Source organism: Kogia breviceps, chromosome 3, assembly GCF_026419965.1.
Source record: "Kogia breviceps isolate mKogBre1 chromosome 3, mKogBre1 haplotype 1, whole genome shotgun sequence".
In the NCBI taxonomy this organism is placed as follows: domain Eukaryota; kingdom Metazoa; phylum Chordata; class Mammalia; order Artiodactyla; family Physeteridae; genus Kogia; species Kogia breviceps.
Genome location: NC_081312.1, coordinates 86,546,465 through 86,559,943, shown reverse-complemented (window position 1 = coordinate 86,559,943; position 13,479 = coordinate 86,546,465). Strand labels below are relative to the sequence as shown.

General features: G+C 53.7%; 1 protein-coding gene across 7 annotated transcripts; it reads left to right on the top strand.

Moving 5' to 3' along the window:
* The first annotated feature begins 436 nt into the window (after positions 1 to 436).
* CDAN1 (codanin 1) lies at positions 437 to 13,371 on the top strand. 7 transcript variants are annotated; one of them, XR_009334574.2, is made up of 28 exons: positions 437 to 529; positions 761 to 1,251; positions 1,483 to 1,689; positions 1,882 to 2,051; positions 2,183 to 2,296; positions 2,378 to 2,456; positions 2,879 to 2,999; positions 3,172 to 3,281; positions 3,750 to 3,839; positions 4,527 to 4,602; positions 5,142 to 5,347; positions 5,648 to 5,768; positions 6,110 to 6,256; positions 6,373 to 6,539; positions 6,931 to 7,018; positions 7,265 to 7,354; positions 7,545 to 7,599; positions 7,820 to 7,953; positions 8,038 to 8,141; positions 8,421 to 8,579; positions 8,929 to 8,992; positions 9,159 to 9,237; positions 9,426 to 9,527; positions 10,775 to 10,882; positions 11,010 to 11,073; positions 11,234 to 11,415; positions 11,673 to 11,780; positions 12,582 to 13,371. XR_009334574.2 is itself a non-coding variant. In XM_059057125.2 (28 exons), the coding sequence occupies exons 1-28, from the start codon at positions 440 to 442 to the stop codon at positions 12,705 to 12,707; spliced, it is 3,696 nt and encodes a 1,231-aa protein (XP_058913108.1). In that variant the 5' UTR covers positions 437 to 439; the 3' UTR covers positions 12,708 to 13,371. The 7 variants fall into 7 exon arrangements, 5 of the variants coding, with proteins under 5 accessions (XP_058913108.1, XP_058913109.1, XP_058913113.1 ...); XR_010839666.1 differs by having other exon boundaries at positions 9,426 to 9,574; positions 11,602 to 11,780; XM_059057125.2 differs by having other exon boundaries at positions 1,486 to 1,689; positions 9,426 to 9,574.
* Positions 13,372 to 13,479: the final 108 nt, after the last annotated feature.

The window sequence follows — 13,479 nt, the reverse complement described above, 5'->3', positions numbered from 1 at the left end:
GAAAGACTCTTGAAAGAAAAGAATGTGCTTATCGTAGAAAATACAGGCCTCTTCTCTGGAGAATCTTTCACCTTTACCGTCCGGCCGCTCTCCCGGGCCCTTGTTTTCCCCCGTCGCGTCCCCGAGTCCCGGCAGGTCGCCTTCGGGCCAGGGCAGCCGGGGCCGGGCCTCACCGATAGCGGTGCGCTGCACTTGAGGGACCACCGTACCTCTTGTCGGGAACCGCGGACCCATCCACAGCCTTGAACCAAAACCTGGGCGTAGCCTCAGCCTGCTGAAGCGCCACTGCCGCCGGCCCGGGTCCCGGTCTCAGTCGCGCCCTGGCCCCGCCCTCTCTGCCCCGCGGCCCAACGGTCGCCCCGCGGCGCAGGCCCCGCCCCCTCCGGGCGCCCGTGGCGCGCCGGCGCCTGCGCAATCGCCCCAGAGCGCCCGGACCGGGATGGCGGCCGTTTTGGAGTCGCTGCTGCGAGAGGAGCTGTCGGTCGCAGCCGCCGTGCGGTGGATCGCGCGCGGCGCCCAGAGTTCGGAGGTAACAGCGCCGACACGCCCCCAGGCTGGCCCGAATCTGCTTCCCGCGGGAGGTACCACCCCTCCCGTCCTCTTCCTCTAGGGTGCCTGGCTGTCAGCCCGGGCCGAGTGCGCTCCAGCTAGGGGCTGCTACCCCCGGCCGCCCACCCCGCTCAGCGCGCCCTGCGGCCCCGGCTGCTTGCGGCCCCGGGCTGGCAGCTGACCCTCTCGCCCCTCGCTGCTTCTCCCTCAGGATGACCCCGGGGAGGCGGCCGCGCTGATCTCACTTCGGCCGCTGCGGAAGGAATTCGTACCATTCCTGCTGAACTTCCTGAGGGAACAGAGCAGCCGCGTCCTCCCGCAGGGCCCCCCAACTCCTGCCAAGGCCTCTGGCTCCTCGGCAGCCTTGCCAGGGAGACCCGGAGGCCCGCCGCGGGGCGGCCGCGGGGCGCGCAGCCAGCTCTTCCCTCCGACCGAGCCTTCGAGCGCCACCGCCGCTGAGGCCCCTTCGGCCCGCCGTGGGGGCAGGAGGCGGGGCCCGGGGCCGGCCCGTGAGCGAGGAGGCCGCGGCCCCGGGGCCCTGGAGGAGGGGGTCAGCGGGGAGAGCCTGCCCTGGGCCGGGGGCCGGAGGCCCAAGAGCTCTGGCAGCCCCGGCAGCCCCAGCCTCGCGCGCTGTGATCCGCCAAACCTCAGCAACCTGGAAGAATTCCCTCCCGTAGGCTCGGCTCCCCCCGGCTCTGCAGGGTGAGAATCAGCCCTCATCCGGGAGATGGGTGGCACGAAGGCTCTACTAGGGGAGTTAATAAACTAAGGCTGGGTGCTCTGTAGTAGAGCGTGGCTAGAAAGGTTGGGGATGAGATAACTACATGGTGAGGGGCATTTTGCAGGGGGTCCAGACTGTTGTGGTGGAGGTGGTGGTGGAGGGGGAGATGCCTGAAGAAAGGAATATCAGAAAAACCTGTGGCTACTCCTCAGCAGGACCAAGCCTTCACGCAGGATCAACCCAACTCCGGTGAGCGAAGAGCGGTCACTCTCCAAGCCCAAGACTTGCTTCACCTCACCCCCAATCAACTGTGTCCCCAGGTCCCAACCCTCAGTCCTGGACACTAGCTCTTGGGGCCATGGCTTTCCCCCAGGGTGCAGAAGTCTGCAAGAGGAGCGGGAGATGCTCAGGAAGGAGCGGTATGGCCTTGCTGCTCCCGGGGATGTCAGCTTCCTCTGTGGGGGATTGGCAGGGCTTTTCCCTGTGATTGATTTGTCCCCTGGGAACCCTGGGTCTGTTTCCTGGGCTGCGGATGTCTCTTTGAGGAACCTGAGTATGGCTGTGGAGGGGAAGGCAGGCTGACTACTCATGACATTTCTCTTTCCCCATAGCTCTAAGCTGCTGCAGCAGTCACATGCTCCCACCTGTCCCACCCCAGAATCAGGATGTCCTCACCCCAGCTGGACAGGAAACCTCACAGCTGAACCCGCTGACCCTGCCAGAGTATCTTCCCGCGAGCGTCTGGAGCTGGTAGCCCTTGTCTACTCTTCATGCATTGCAGGTGAGTGAGAGCAAAGGGCCTGAAATGGAGGTACTTGTAGAACCACAGGTTAAAAGAATTGATAAGGCATGTAGGACTGAGCCTTGGTTCTGAATGGTGTTCAATATCCTGGACTTTCTTTTCTTATCTAGAAAACCTGGTACCAAACCTCTTCTTGGAGCTTTTCTTCGTCCTTCAGCTCCTTACCGCCCGGAGGATGTTGGCTGCCAAGGACAGTGACCTTGAACCAAGTCCAGGAGCCGTAGGTTGGTAAACAAGCCTCCTTTGAGAAATGGGGTCTGGAAATGAAATCATTCTTAGCCAACAACTTGTTACTGTTCTTCTAGATTCCCTGGAAAGTCCTCTGTTCCAGAGTGTCCATGATTGTGTCTTCTTTGCAGTGCAGGTTTTGGAGCATCAGTTTCAGTGAGTTTCCCCAGCAGAGGCATTTGAGCCTTATTCCCATTGTCCACTTGGTTCTCTTGTTACTTGGGGTACATGCTTGTGCTTGAAACAGGTGTAGTGACTCTGGACCTTTTCCTACACGTAAACTTCAGTTTTGTGTCAAGGCTATGAATTTAGCCCTTGAAAGAATCAAACTGCCCCTGGTGGTCTTGGTAGCTGACCTTTGGGTTTATCTAATGTTTCTGCCCTGCTCTCTTGTTCGCTGCTCCATAAGGTCTCTCTCTCATTTCCTTCCCCTTTGCCTTCATCATCTTTAATCCTTTGCCCATGACTTTTCTTCTTGTACCTGCTCCATGCTCCAGGTAACATGATGTGTGGTGTGCAGGTGCCAGCTTATTTTCAGTCTGTCCCATTCTTGGTCATTTGTGCTCTTGTCCCTGTAGCATTCTTTCCCACCTGGACAAAGGGACCTTGAAGCTGTTGGCTGAGAATGAACGGCTACTGTGCTTCTCACCAGTTCTGCAAGGCCACCTGCGAGATGCCTACGAGGGCAGTGTTGCCAAGGTACTGTCCCCATCTTAGACATCTACTAGCCTGGACCTGACCCTTTCTGGTCTCATAACTCAGGCAGCCCAGCTCACATCACTGTAGTATCACTTGCACTGGAATGGGGATGAAGTTTTCTGAGCATGAACTCTGCCAGCTTCAGTCCCTAATTGTCACTGCCATGTTTTAGGTCTCTCTGGCGATGCCACCTTCTGCACAAGCTGTCTCCTTTCAGCCAGAAACTGACAATCGTGCCAACTTCTCCAGTGATCGAGCCTTTCATACTTTTAAAAAACAGAGGTGATAAGAAAAGGGAACTTTGGGGGAAGGGGATGAAGCAGGACTTTCTCTGGGATAGGCAGCCTGTGTCATTTTCATAGAAACTAGGAGTTTGACACTAACAGGTGGTAGTTTAGCACTACCAGGCCCTTCCTGGCAAACATCGTAAGGGCCACTTAGCCTCATTCTGTTCATGCCCGTGGACTTGAACCTCTGACCTTAGCAGCCTTCTCGCAGGTGTATGACTCTAGTCACAGGGTTCTCAGACGAGAGTGCCAGAACAACTTTAACTGCCCACAGAAGTATGTGAAGCATGTGGTGTACTGCTACCGGGTCTGTAGCATTATCACATAAGGAACCCTGGAGAGGATAAGGAATGGGGCTGTGGATAGTCCTGTCCTCAGTTCTTCTGAGCTAGGGAAGGCACTCCTGAGAATGAGTTAAGCCAGCTGTGCTTCAGTTGATCGGACATTCTTATGTGTCTGTCAGGGATGTGTTTTATGAGGTGCTTCGAGAGTGGGAAGATCGCCATGAGGAGCCTGGCTGGGATTTTGAGAAGGGCTTGGGCAGCAGGATCAGGTACGTGCTCATACACCGGTCACCTTGTCTTTCTTGCTTCCAGCAGTGAGTAGCCCAGTGGTGCTTAGGTAGCTGATTGGAGGAGGGCTTTGTTCTTTCAGGGCAAAGCTGTTTTCTTCTATCCTCCTTAATCTGTTCAGTTACTGCCACCTCTGCCTCTACTCAAAAGCGATTTGTCTCTCCAGCTCCTTCCACTCAGAAATCACTCATACTTGCTCTGTGATTGCAAATGCTTGAAAAAGTGGAATGCTCTTATTTCAGGTTGCTTCAGTTTTGCCCCAAGTTTTAGACCCTTTCCGACCTCCATTTTCTCCATCATCTCATTTGACAATACAGATAACTTTGCATAGCTAGATAACTAGGATACAGAAAGAATATCCTCTTGTCCGGTGATCCTCTCATCCACGTTGGTCATGAAGCTCACTGGCGCTCGGTGTAGGCTGAAGATGAGAGGGGTGGTGTTATTTCATGTTTGGTTAAGTGTATGTCTAGCTTTGAGGGGTCTTGGGGCTGAGGAGAGTGTTGTCCCTTACCTTTTCCCATATTCTTGTGCCAGCCAGCTCTGGCAGAGGTCTGCTCAAGCCCCTGGTAAAGGGCTGAAAGGCCCAAGGGTTGGCTTGTTCTCTCAGATCTTTCTCTCCCTCTTCCTCCTTCCATCACACTCCATCCCTGCCTCTTATTCCTCAGAGCCATGATGGGTCAACTCTCTGCAGCCTGCAGCCACAGCCATTTTGTTCGACTTTTCCAAAAACAGCTTCTCCAGGTAATAGCCCCAGCGGGAGACTGATTAATCTACAGTGGACAGTATGTATTATAGGCAGCCAAGTAATGGCTGGCACTTTGGGATAGAGCAGGCAAGCAGGCAGGTCCTTGGCTGGAGATTGAACAAGAGTTCTGCTCTTTGGGTGGTGGTTGAAACTCAGGAAGCCAGAGAGGAGCCGGAGCGCTCTCTCCCATGCCCTGCATCTCCTGCCTCCCCGGGCCTCCTCAGACACCCGGCTCTCCTGGCCTTCCTTCAGCACCTCGCTACTTTCTTGCCCTTGATTTGTGCTGTGGTAGAAAGAGCACAGGGTTAGGACTCAGGTCTGGTTTCAAATCCTAGCTCTTGTGACCCTAGGCAGATGTTGAATCTTACAGGTTCCATTTCTTCACCTGTAAAAATAAGAATATAATCCAGACCTCAAAAAAACATATCTATGGCACATGATACAGAGTTCATCACTTCCTCCTCATTTTGTTCAGTCCATCTTTCCGGAAAAACTCACTGGTTTTTTGATTTGTCTCTTCCTCCCCCTGCCCCAGATGTGTCAGAGTCCTGGTGGTGCTGGGGGCACTGTCTTGGGCGAGGCTCCGGATGTGTTAAATATGCTTGGAGCTGACAAGCTGGGGCGGTTGCGGCGCCTGCAGGAACGGCTTGTGGCCCCTCAGAGCAGTGGGGGGCCCTGCCCACCCCCCACCTTTCCAGGCTGTCAGGGCTTCTTCAGGGACTTCATCTTGAGTGCCAGCAGGTAAAGGTCTCCTGTCTTGCAGAGAGTGGAGACAGAGGCCAGAAGAGGTTTCTGTTCACAGAAGGGCAGCGTTTTCTCTTTTTTGTCTGGAATATAACAGGGTGGGACTGGGTGTTGCCTGGGCTCCTTCTAACTCACACTTCCTGCCTGCATTTCCCTTCTCATTCTTTCACCCATGAAGGTAACCTCATTGGCCTCCTCTGTCTACCCTGCTGAGCCTTTCTGTCTGGAGCACCTCTTCTCTATTCTGGTCCTTCCTACACTTCTTCCAGTACCTTTATTCCCCCCTCCCCTTCATAGCTTCCAGTTTAATCAGCATCTCATGGATAGCCTGAGTTTGAAGATCCGGGAGCTCAACAGCCTTGCCCTGCCTCAGCCTGAGCCCAGTGATGAAGATGGGGAGTCAGACGTGGACTGGCAGGTTAGAAAGCAGAAGGGAGATGATGGGGTTCTGACCTAGGGGGGAAAGGGTATTTTCAAGAAGAAATCTGTAACATATTTGGCTTTTTTTTTCAAAGATTTTTTTGATGTGGACCATTTTTAAAGTCTTCATTGAATTTGTTACAATATTGCTTGTGTTTCATGTTTTGGTTTTTTGGCTATGAGACATGCGGGATCTTGGCTCCCCAACCAGGGATCGAACCTGCACCCGCTGCATTGAAAGGCGAAGTCTCAACCACTGGACCACCAGAGAAATCCCACAGATTTGATTTTGTTCTAGAAGCCTTATGCTTGGACCTTTTCCTTCTTAATGCCCTGCAGGGTGAACGGAGGCAGTTTGCTGTGGTGCTGCTCAGCCTAAGGCTTCTGGCTAAATTCCTGGGCTTTGTGGCTTTCCTGCCATACCGGGGGCCCGAACCACCCCCGACCCGTGAGCTCCAGGACACCATTCTGGCCCTGAGGAGCCAGGTGATTGGGGGCTTTGGTAAGGAGGGAGCTGGGAGGAGCTGCAAGGCAATGGCATTAGAAGGCTTCCCCCAGCCCCTGGGACTGACCCACCCACTGACTGACGCTGGCCCTGCCAGGTGCCCCCGGTCCTGGATGTGCGGGCTCTGCTGCAGCAGGGGCTGCGAGCCCGCCGAGCAGTGCTCACAGTGCCATGGCTGGTGGAGTTTCTTTCCCTGGCTGACCACATCGTCCCTATGCTGGACTATTACCGCAGCGTCTTCACTCTCCTGCTGCACCTGCATCGGTGAGTAGAGAGAGAGCGGGCTTGAGAAAAGGGTGCGGGGAGAACATTGCTGAGGCTGCTGTTTATGAAGAGGGTCAAGCAGCCTGTGCTTCCTGTGTGGTACTGTAGCCGTAACTGACCCTCAGGGAACAGGCCAGGCCTTGATCCATAAGGAAAGACAGTGGTCAGTTATTGAATATTTGCACTTCGATTGGCCCTTTTCTATTCCTACTGTGGCCCAGCTCAGAAGGGAGTACAGGTCTGGGAGGGGTGATGAGACCTGGTATCTTGTACAACAGCAGTCCCTTTTAGGTCTGCTTTTGAGAAGTACCTTCCCAGTGATAGCTTTCTGGTACTGCATTCCATTTCTCTCTTTGCACAGACTCCATTCACACCCTCATTTACCTTTTAGGAGCTTGGTCTTGTCAAAGGAGAGTGAAGGGGAGATGTGTTTCCTGAACAAGCTGCTGCTGCTGGCTGTCTTGGGCTGGCTTTTCCAGGTTGGTGGAGTGAGGGTCCAGGTTGGAGAAGGGGGGTGACTACTGTGGCTGAAGACAGGGAAAGGGAGGATGTATGAGTCTGAACAAGGGCGGGGCCAGAAGGTGAAGGTTCAGAGGAGGTGTAGGGATTGCCATAGTTTCAGAGGAAGGTGGCTTTGAACCTGGTGTCTAAACCCTGGAACCATGAGGTAGGAGGTGTGACAAATCTCTGAAGTGCTGACTTGCACTGCCCTAATCTCTTGCCAGATTCCTACAGTCCCTGAGGACCTGTTCTTTCTGGAAGAGGATCAGTTGGATGCCTTTGAGGTGGACACAGTAGCTTCAGAGCATGGCTTGGTGAGTGTTGGGGTCAAGCCAGAGCCATGGGAAGCACAATAGTAAAGGAGGCAGGCTTCCCGGTAGGGCCCAGCAGGAGACAAGCCAGAATAGAGACTGAAGTCTTTCATGTAATTCTCTTACCTGACCACCCCGTTTCTGGCACACTGGGGAGCCTGCCTTCCCAACACTGGCCTATTCTCTCCCCCAGGACAGCATGCCTGTGGTGGACCAGCACCTGCTCTACACTTGCTGCCCCTATATTGGTGAGGATACTGGTCTCCCCTCAGAGGGTCCTTGGTCCTTGGCCTGTCCCTTCATGAGTACCCAAAAGGCATCCTGTGGGCCCAGTGCCCCAATACGTTGTTCTGTTCTTAGGCACTCCCTGGTGCCTCAGTCTTTCTATTTCATAAATGCTTAAAAGTCAAGATGCTGGGGAGGGTGGGACGGTTCTGGAACTTAAACACTTGGGCTTTTCTGATGCAGGAGAGCTCCGCAAACTGCTTGCCTCCTGGGTATCAGGAAGCAGTGGACGGAGTGGGGGCTTCGTCAGGAAAATCACCCCCACCACCACCACCGGCCTGGGAGCCCAGCCTCCCCGGACCACCCAAGGGCTGCAGGTAGGGGGCAGGGTGGAGGCGGGGGGCCGTGCAGTGGAGAAGGGAAAGCGGGCCCTTCACTGCCCTGCCCCCTCCTCCCGACAGGCACAGCTGGCTCAAGCCTTTTTCCACAACCAGCCGCCCTCCCTGCGCAGGACCGTGGAGTTTGTGGCAGAGAGAATCGGCTCGAACTGTGTCAAGCATATCAAGTGAAGGATGAGTTGGGATTGGGAATGGAGGTGTTGAGGGTCCCCAGTCTCATTTCCTTACGATTTTCTCCTTTATAACACCTTGTTGCCCAACTGAGGAAAGTCAGCTGAGGGGCAGCGTGGGAGCGGGTGATAGAGGACAAGGGCCAGGTGGGACAGGGGGAGGCTAAAATTGCTGACGTTCTTTCAAGTTAGTTCTGACCAGGTTTCCTTGAAGTTGCAGCCCCTTTCTGATTCACCCTTTCCAACTACCTCAAAACCTTGCTGTTCCTACTACAGGGCCACGCTGGTGGCAGATCTGGTGGGCCAGGCAGAGTCGCTTCTTCAAGAGCAGCTGGTGACACAGGGGCAGGAAGGGGGTGATCCAGCCCAGCTGTTGGAGATCTTATGTTCCCAGCTGTGCCCTCATGGGGCCCAGGCATTGACCCAGGGGCGGGAGTAAGACACCATTCTGTTTGAATCCTCTCATCTCCGCTCTCCTCTTAGTTTTACTTTCCTGTCTCTTTTTCCTCTTTTATACTCATCCTTTATTGCATGTCCTCTCCCCACCCTGCTTTTTTTGTGCTTTTTATGCCTGCTCTGTAGGCTATTATCTTGGTTTTTAGAGGTTTTAGGGCCCAGAGTCCAGAGTTGAATTGGAAGGGCATCTGGGGTGGGGCCGGAGGGCTGTGGATCCCTTCCTCTGAGGCAGAGCCCTTCCAGCTCGGGCAATTGGTGCACTCGGGGCGTTTCCTTCTGTGGGCCAGGCTGATGCATCTAGACATCACTGACCTCTTTCTCCTTTCAGGTTCTGCCAAAAGAAGAGCCCTGGTGCCGTGAGGGCATTGCTCCCTGAAGAGACCCCAGCAGCTGTACGTAGGAAGGAGTCCTGGGGTTAGCGGGCTGGGTGGTTGGTGGTGGGAGAGGAGTGCTGCGGGGTTGTATGTGTGAGGCTTCTGGTGGCAGGTGGGTCACTCCTGGACTTGGGCATTCGTCATTGTCCTAACTTGCCCCTGACTCAGAACTTCTGTGTCACAGGTTCTGAGCAGTGCAGAGAACATTGCTGTGGGGCTTGCAACAGAGAAAGCCTGTGCTTGGTTGTCAGCCAATGTCACAGGTAAGGTCCAGGGAGGGGGGAGTGGCTGACCAAGTTTTTCAAAAGTGGACTGGCAGGAAGTTGGAGGCCATGTGGGGTAGATAGGACTCAGAGCCAGTTGGTAACAGGGAAGGGCATGGGTTGGCATGGTGAGCCTGTGCAGGACTGCTTTGATATGACCCCTTTTCTGTCCTCCCTCTGACTTGCAGCGCTGATCAGAAGGGAGGTGAAAGCGGCTGTGAGTCGCATGCTTCGAGCCCAGGGTCCTGAGCCAGCTGCCCGGGGGGAGCGGAGGGGCTGCTCCCGTGCCTGTGAGCACCATGCTCCCCTCCCCTCCCACCTCATCTCCGAGATAAAAGTACACAGCTCCCTACTCCCTTCGGCTCCCCTCCTCCCTCTCCCTGCTCTTTTCCTAGTCTCCCTCCTCTCTCCCTCCACTCCAGTATTTGTGTGGCAGCTTTCTGTGTTGTCCAGCTAGTTCCCATTTTGTTACTGAATGGGATTAGGTAGGGCAGAACTGAACTGAATGGTTTTCGTAACTGCTGTTCTCTGACTTCTGTACTTGAATCACCCAAAAGGGTGAAAGGGGTAGATTTGAAAATTGTTGACTGAGTACACGTTACACAGGTGATGATGGGGGGTGGGGTAGGGAATTGCTGTCCAGTGCAGTAGGAACGTCTCTATGGAACAGTCACCGCAGTATTGGGATATGATTTCAGAAGGGTTCTCCTGTGTGGGAGGTGATGCTTGTTTAGTTACAGGCAGTAAGAATAATCTATCAATGCTCTTAATTTGATAAAAAAAATTTTGATACTGTCTATAAAGCAGGAGTCAGCTGACAACCCGTGGGCCAAATCCAGCCTGCTGCTTGTTTTCGTAAATAAAGTTTTATTGGAACACAGCTATGCTTGTTCATTTACGAATTGTTGGGCTGCTTTCGTGCTCCAGCAGCAGAATTGAGTGATTGGGGCAGAGTCCTAAACTAGTGACCCAGATCTGGGGTAGTAGTGTGAGAATAAAGATTTGGAATAGGGACTAAAAAGGAATGAGTAAAATTAGAAGAGTAAGAGGGAGAAGAAAACTCTCAGCAGCCATTAGCTACTGGTTTTCAACATGCAGAGGATTTCTGTACTGAAACCTCAACTCTCCTGAGAAGATGAACAGAGAGTCATGAGGGACAGAAAATAGTACGACATGTACACGACAGGACAGTTCCCCTGAATGCTTTCAGAGTAAGATGCTGTCTGGGAATTGGCTCGGTGTGAGTTTGTCCCAAGATGAGTGCCATCTCTTGAGCTCTCTGGCAGTGTGTTGTCCCTTGGTGTACCTGCTCCATTTGTTCCTTTGTTGTCCACTTGGTTGCTTCTCCCAGCTGTGCTGTCCTGCCCAAGCCCAAAGTCTAAGGGCACCTTTGCCCATTACTTCACCCCAGGGCCCTGTCTTCCTTTTCCTTCTGCCTCTTTCCCCTGGCTGATCCCCACCCCGAGCCACATTCTCTGTGGCCTCCTCAGCCCTGGCCTGGCATGAAGCCTTACACTGCTTCTGCCCCTCTCTCCAGGATGTGCTCTCTTTGGCCGTGGGGCCCCGGGACTCTGAGGAGGGAGTTTCCCCAGAGCATCTGGAGCAGCTTCTAGGCCAGCTGGGCCAGATGCTGCAGTGCCGCCAGGTGAGACATGGCAAGATGCTCTTCTTATGTATCCTTGTCCAGCGCCTAATAATCAGAGCTGCATTGGCTTGGGGCTGCTGCTCTAAGGATGGTGCTAATGTCCGAGGTCTCCCTGTTTTTCCCCCAGTTCCTGTGCCCACCTGCTGAGCAGCATCTGGCAAAGTGCTCTGTGGAGTTAGCATCCCTCCTTGGTATGGCTCCTTTTTATCACATCACTCTGTTGCCAGATCCCCCAGTTCTCAGGGTGGGGTACAAGCAAGATTAGAAAACAGCTTTTTTCTACTGTGTCCTCCCAGGGCCACGTGAGCCTGCCTCCATTTCTTAGAGCTTGGCATTCCTCTCTCCCCATAGTTGCAGATCAAATTCCTGTCCTAGGGCCCCCAGCACAGCACCAGTTGGAGAGAGGGCAGGCTCGAAGGCTCCTGCTCATGCTGGTTTCCCTGTGGAAGGACGACTTTCAAGTGCCGGTTCCGCTGCAGCTGCTGCTGAGGCCCAGAAACGTGGGGCTTCTGGCAGCCACTCGGCCGAGGGAGGTGAGCCAGAGAGGTGGGGGGAGGGGGGCAGGTGGGCTTCTGAGAAGCCTCTGCAGTCGTGTGTTACTCCTACCACCCCCACCCCAAATATTAGCTGGTTTAGTCCCCCTTTGCTGAGGCTGTGCTTATCTTCTCTTCCGTGCTCAGACTCCCTTAGTCTCGTCTCGTCTCCCCCTCCTTCCTCAGCAGCTCTGCCCTTTGTATCATGGTCGCTGTGCAGTCCTCCACCCTGACCTCTTCCTCCGTGTGTGTTGTAGTGGGACCTGCTGCTGTTCTTGCTCCGGGAGCTGGTAGAGAAAGGTCTGATGGGACGGATGGAGATAGAGGCCTGCCTGGGCAGCCTCCGTGAGGCCCAGTGGCCAAGGGTAAGGAGTCCTCGTCTCCTTTTACCTGGAGAGAGAACAGGTGTCATATGTCCCTTTTATCCTGAAAGGGGGCAAGTGATGGGGCCTGGCATTCTTAGGATCTTCGCAAAGCTCAGTGGATTTTATCAGATTTCTTGAGCACCACCCTGAAATGAAGTGGCTGCTGCGGGGGGCCTCCTTCACATTTAAGTATCTATTGTATGAAGGGCTGTGCCCATGGAAGAAGGGAAGACACAAGGGGCAAATAGTTAGTGCATGGCATAGTGAGCGTGGGGTTTGTGGGGTTTTTTTGGCCACGCCACACGGCTGGCAGGATCTTAGTTCCACAACCAGGGATGGAACCCAGGCCCCAGCAGTGAAAGCACCGAGTCCTAACCACTGGACCACCAGGGAATTCCCGAGTGTGAGTTTTTTAAATCAGAATAACCTGGCTTTTAATCTCAGCTAGTCCTTAATGTTATTGTGATTTGGGGCAAAGTAATTTTAGTTTCTTCATTCATCAAATGGGAATAATTTAGACCTCCTGGGGTTCTTCAAGATGAAATAATGTGCATATTCAGTACTCATTAGTGGTTTTGAGCTTCCCATTAGAGTTCACTCTCCCTGCCAGAACTTGAGCATCCTAGAGTACTAATGGGACAAGGTTTTCAAGTCCATTTCCAGGTAGAAGGCAGTTGGGAAAAAATAAAATAGGTTGTCTGGTTAGCTAGGGCTTGATATTTGGGCTTGATCTTTAGTAAAAAGGGTGAACAATCTAGAATTATGTGTCTGCCTTTTCTGTCATCTTTTTGCTTATTCCAGGATTTTTCTGAAGAATTAGCAACACTGTTCAACCTGTTTCTAGCTGAACCCCATGTGCCACAACCTCAGCTAAGAGCTTGTGAGCTGGTGCAGCCAAACCGAGGCACTGTGCTGGCCCAGAGCTAGGGCTGGGAAGCGGCCCTACCTTGGGCATCTCGCCAGAGCGCTGGAACCCAGCCTGACTGTGCCTCGGGAGGAGGCCCCAGAGCCACCCCAAGTGCCCACCCTGACCCTTGTTGGTGTGGAAGTAGCTCAGTCTGTCATCAGGCTTCCTGCTCACATGTGAAGGAAGAGAGTGGCAGCCTGGCATCCCCGTGACTGCGGGCTCACCATCCCAAGTCCTAAAGGAAGGAGGGGGTCACCCGATTCAGGATTATGGTGGAAGAACCTAGAGACTCCAGTCCTGAAGAAGAGTTGGCATTTATTATGAAATGATGTGTGGGGGCTTGTCGACACAAGATTCAAGCCCCACTTGCTGCTGTCCCAGCATCTCATAGAGCTTTGTGGTTTGGGAAATCATGACAGAGGGAAGTGACTTCTGCTTAACTTGTGAGTAAAGTTAAACATGAATCTTGGGAGTCTACATTTTCTTACCACCAGGAGCTGGACTGCCATCTCCTTAAAAACGTACAACAAGTGTGGGGCTCGCCCAACAGAAACCTGCCTTTTACCTTGCACCCCGCCTGCCTTCAGTCCCGTGCAGGTAGTAACTTTTGACTCTAGCTCCATCCAGGGGCCAAGCACGGGCAGAACATTAGAGCTTTTTAAAATAAACTGTTTTCTTTACCAAGGGTTTCATGTCTAGTTATTTTCACCTTACTCGTCCCTGTAGAAGGCTGCAAAATCTCAGATGGGCTTGGAGGTGGGCATTGACAGGGTAGAGCTGTCCCACTGGTTG

Bases quoted from the DNA above. Each gene is read 5' to 3' on its own strand.
- CDAN1 (XM_059057130.2), top strand. From the start codon at position 440: ATGGCGGCCGTTTTGGAGTCGCTGCTGCGAGAGGAGCTGTCGGTCGCA. The intron at 8,580-8,928 runs GTAAGACACCAT...TTCTCCTTTCAG, and splicing joins GCATTGACCCAGGGGCGGGA to GTTCTGCCAAAAGAAGAGCC. The intron at 11,074-11,233 runs GTATGGCTCCTT...CTCTCCCCATAG, and splicing joins GGAGTTAGCATCCCTCCTTG to TTGCAGATCAAATTCCTGTC.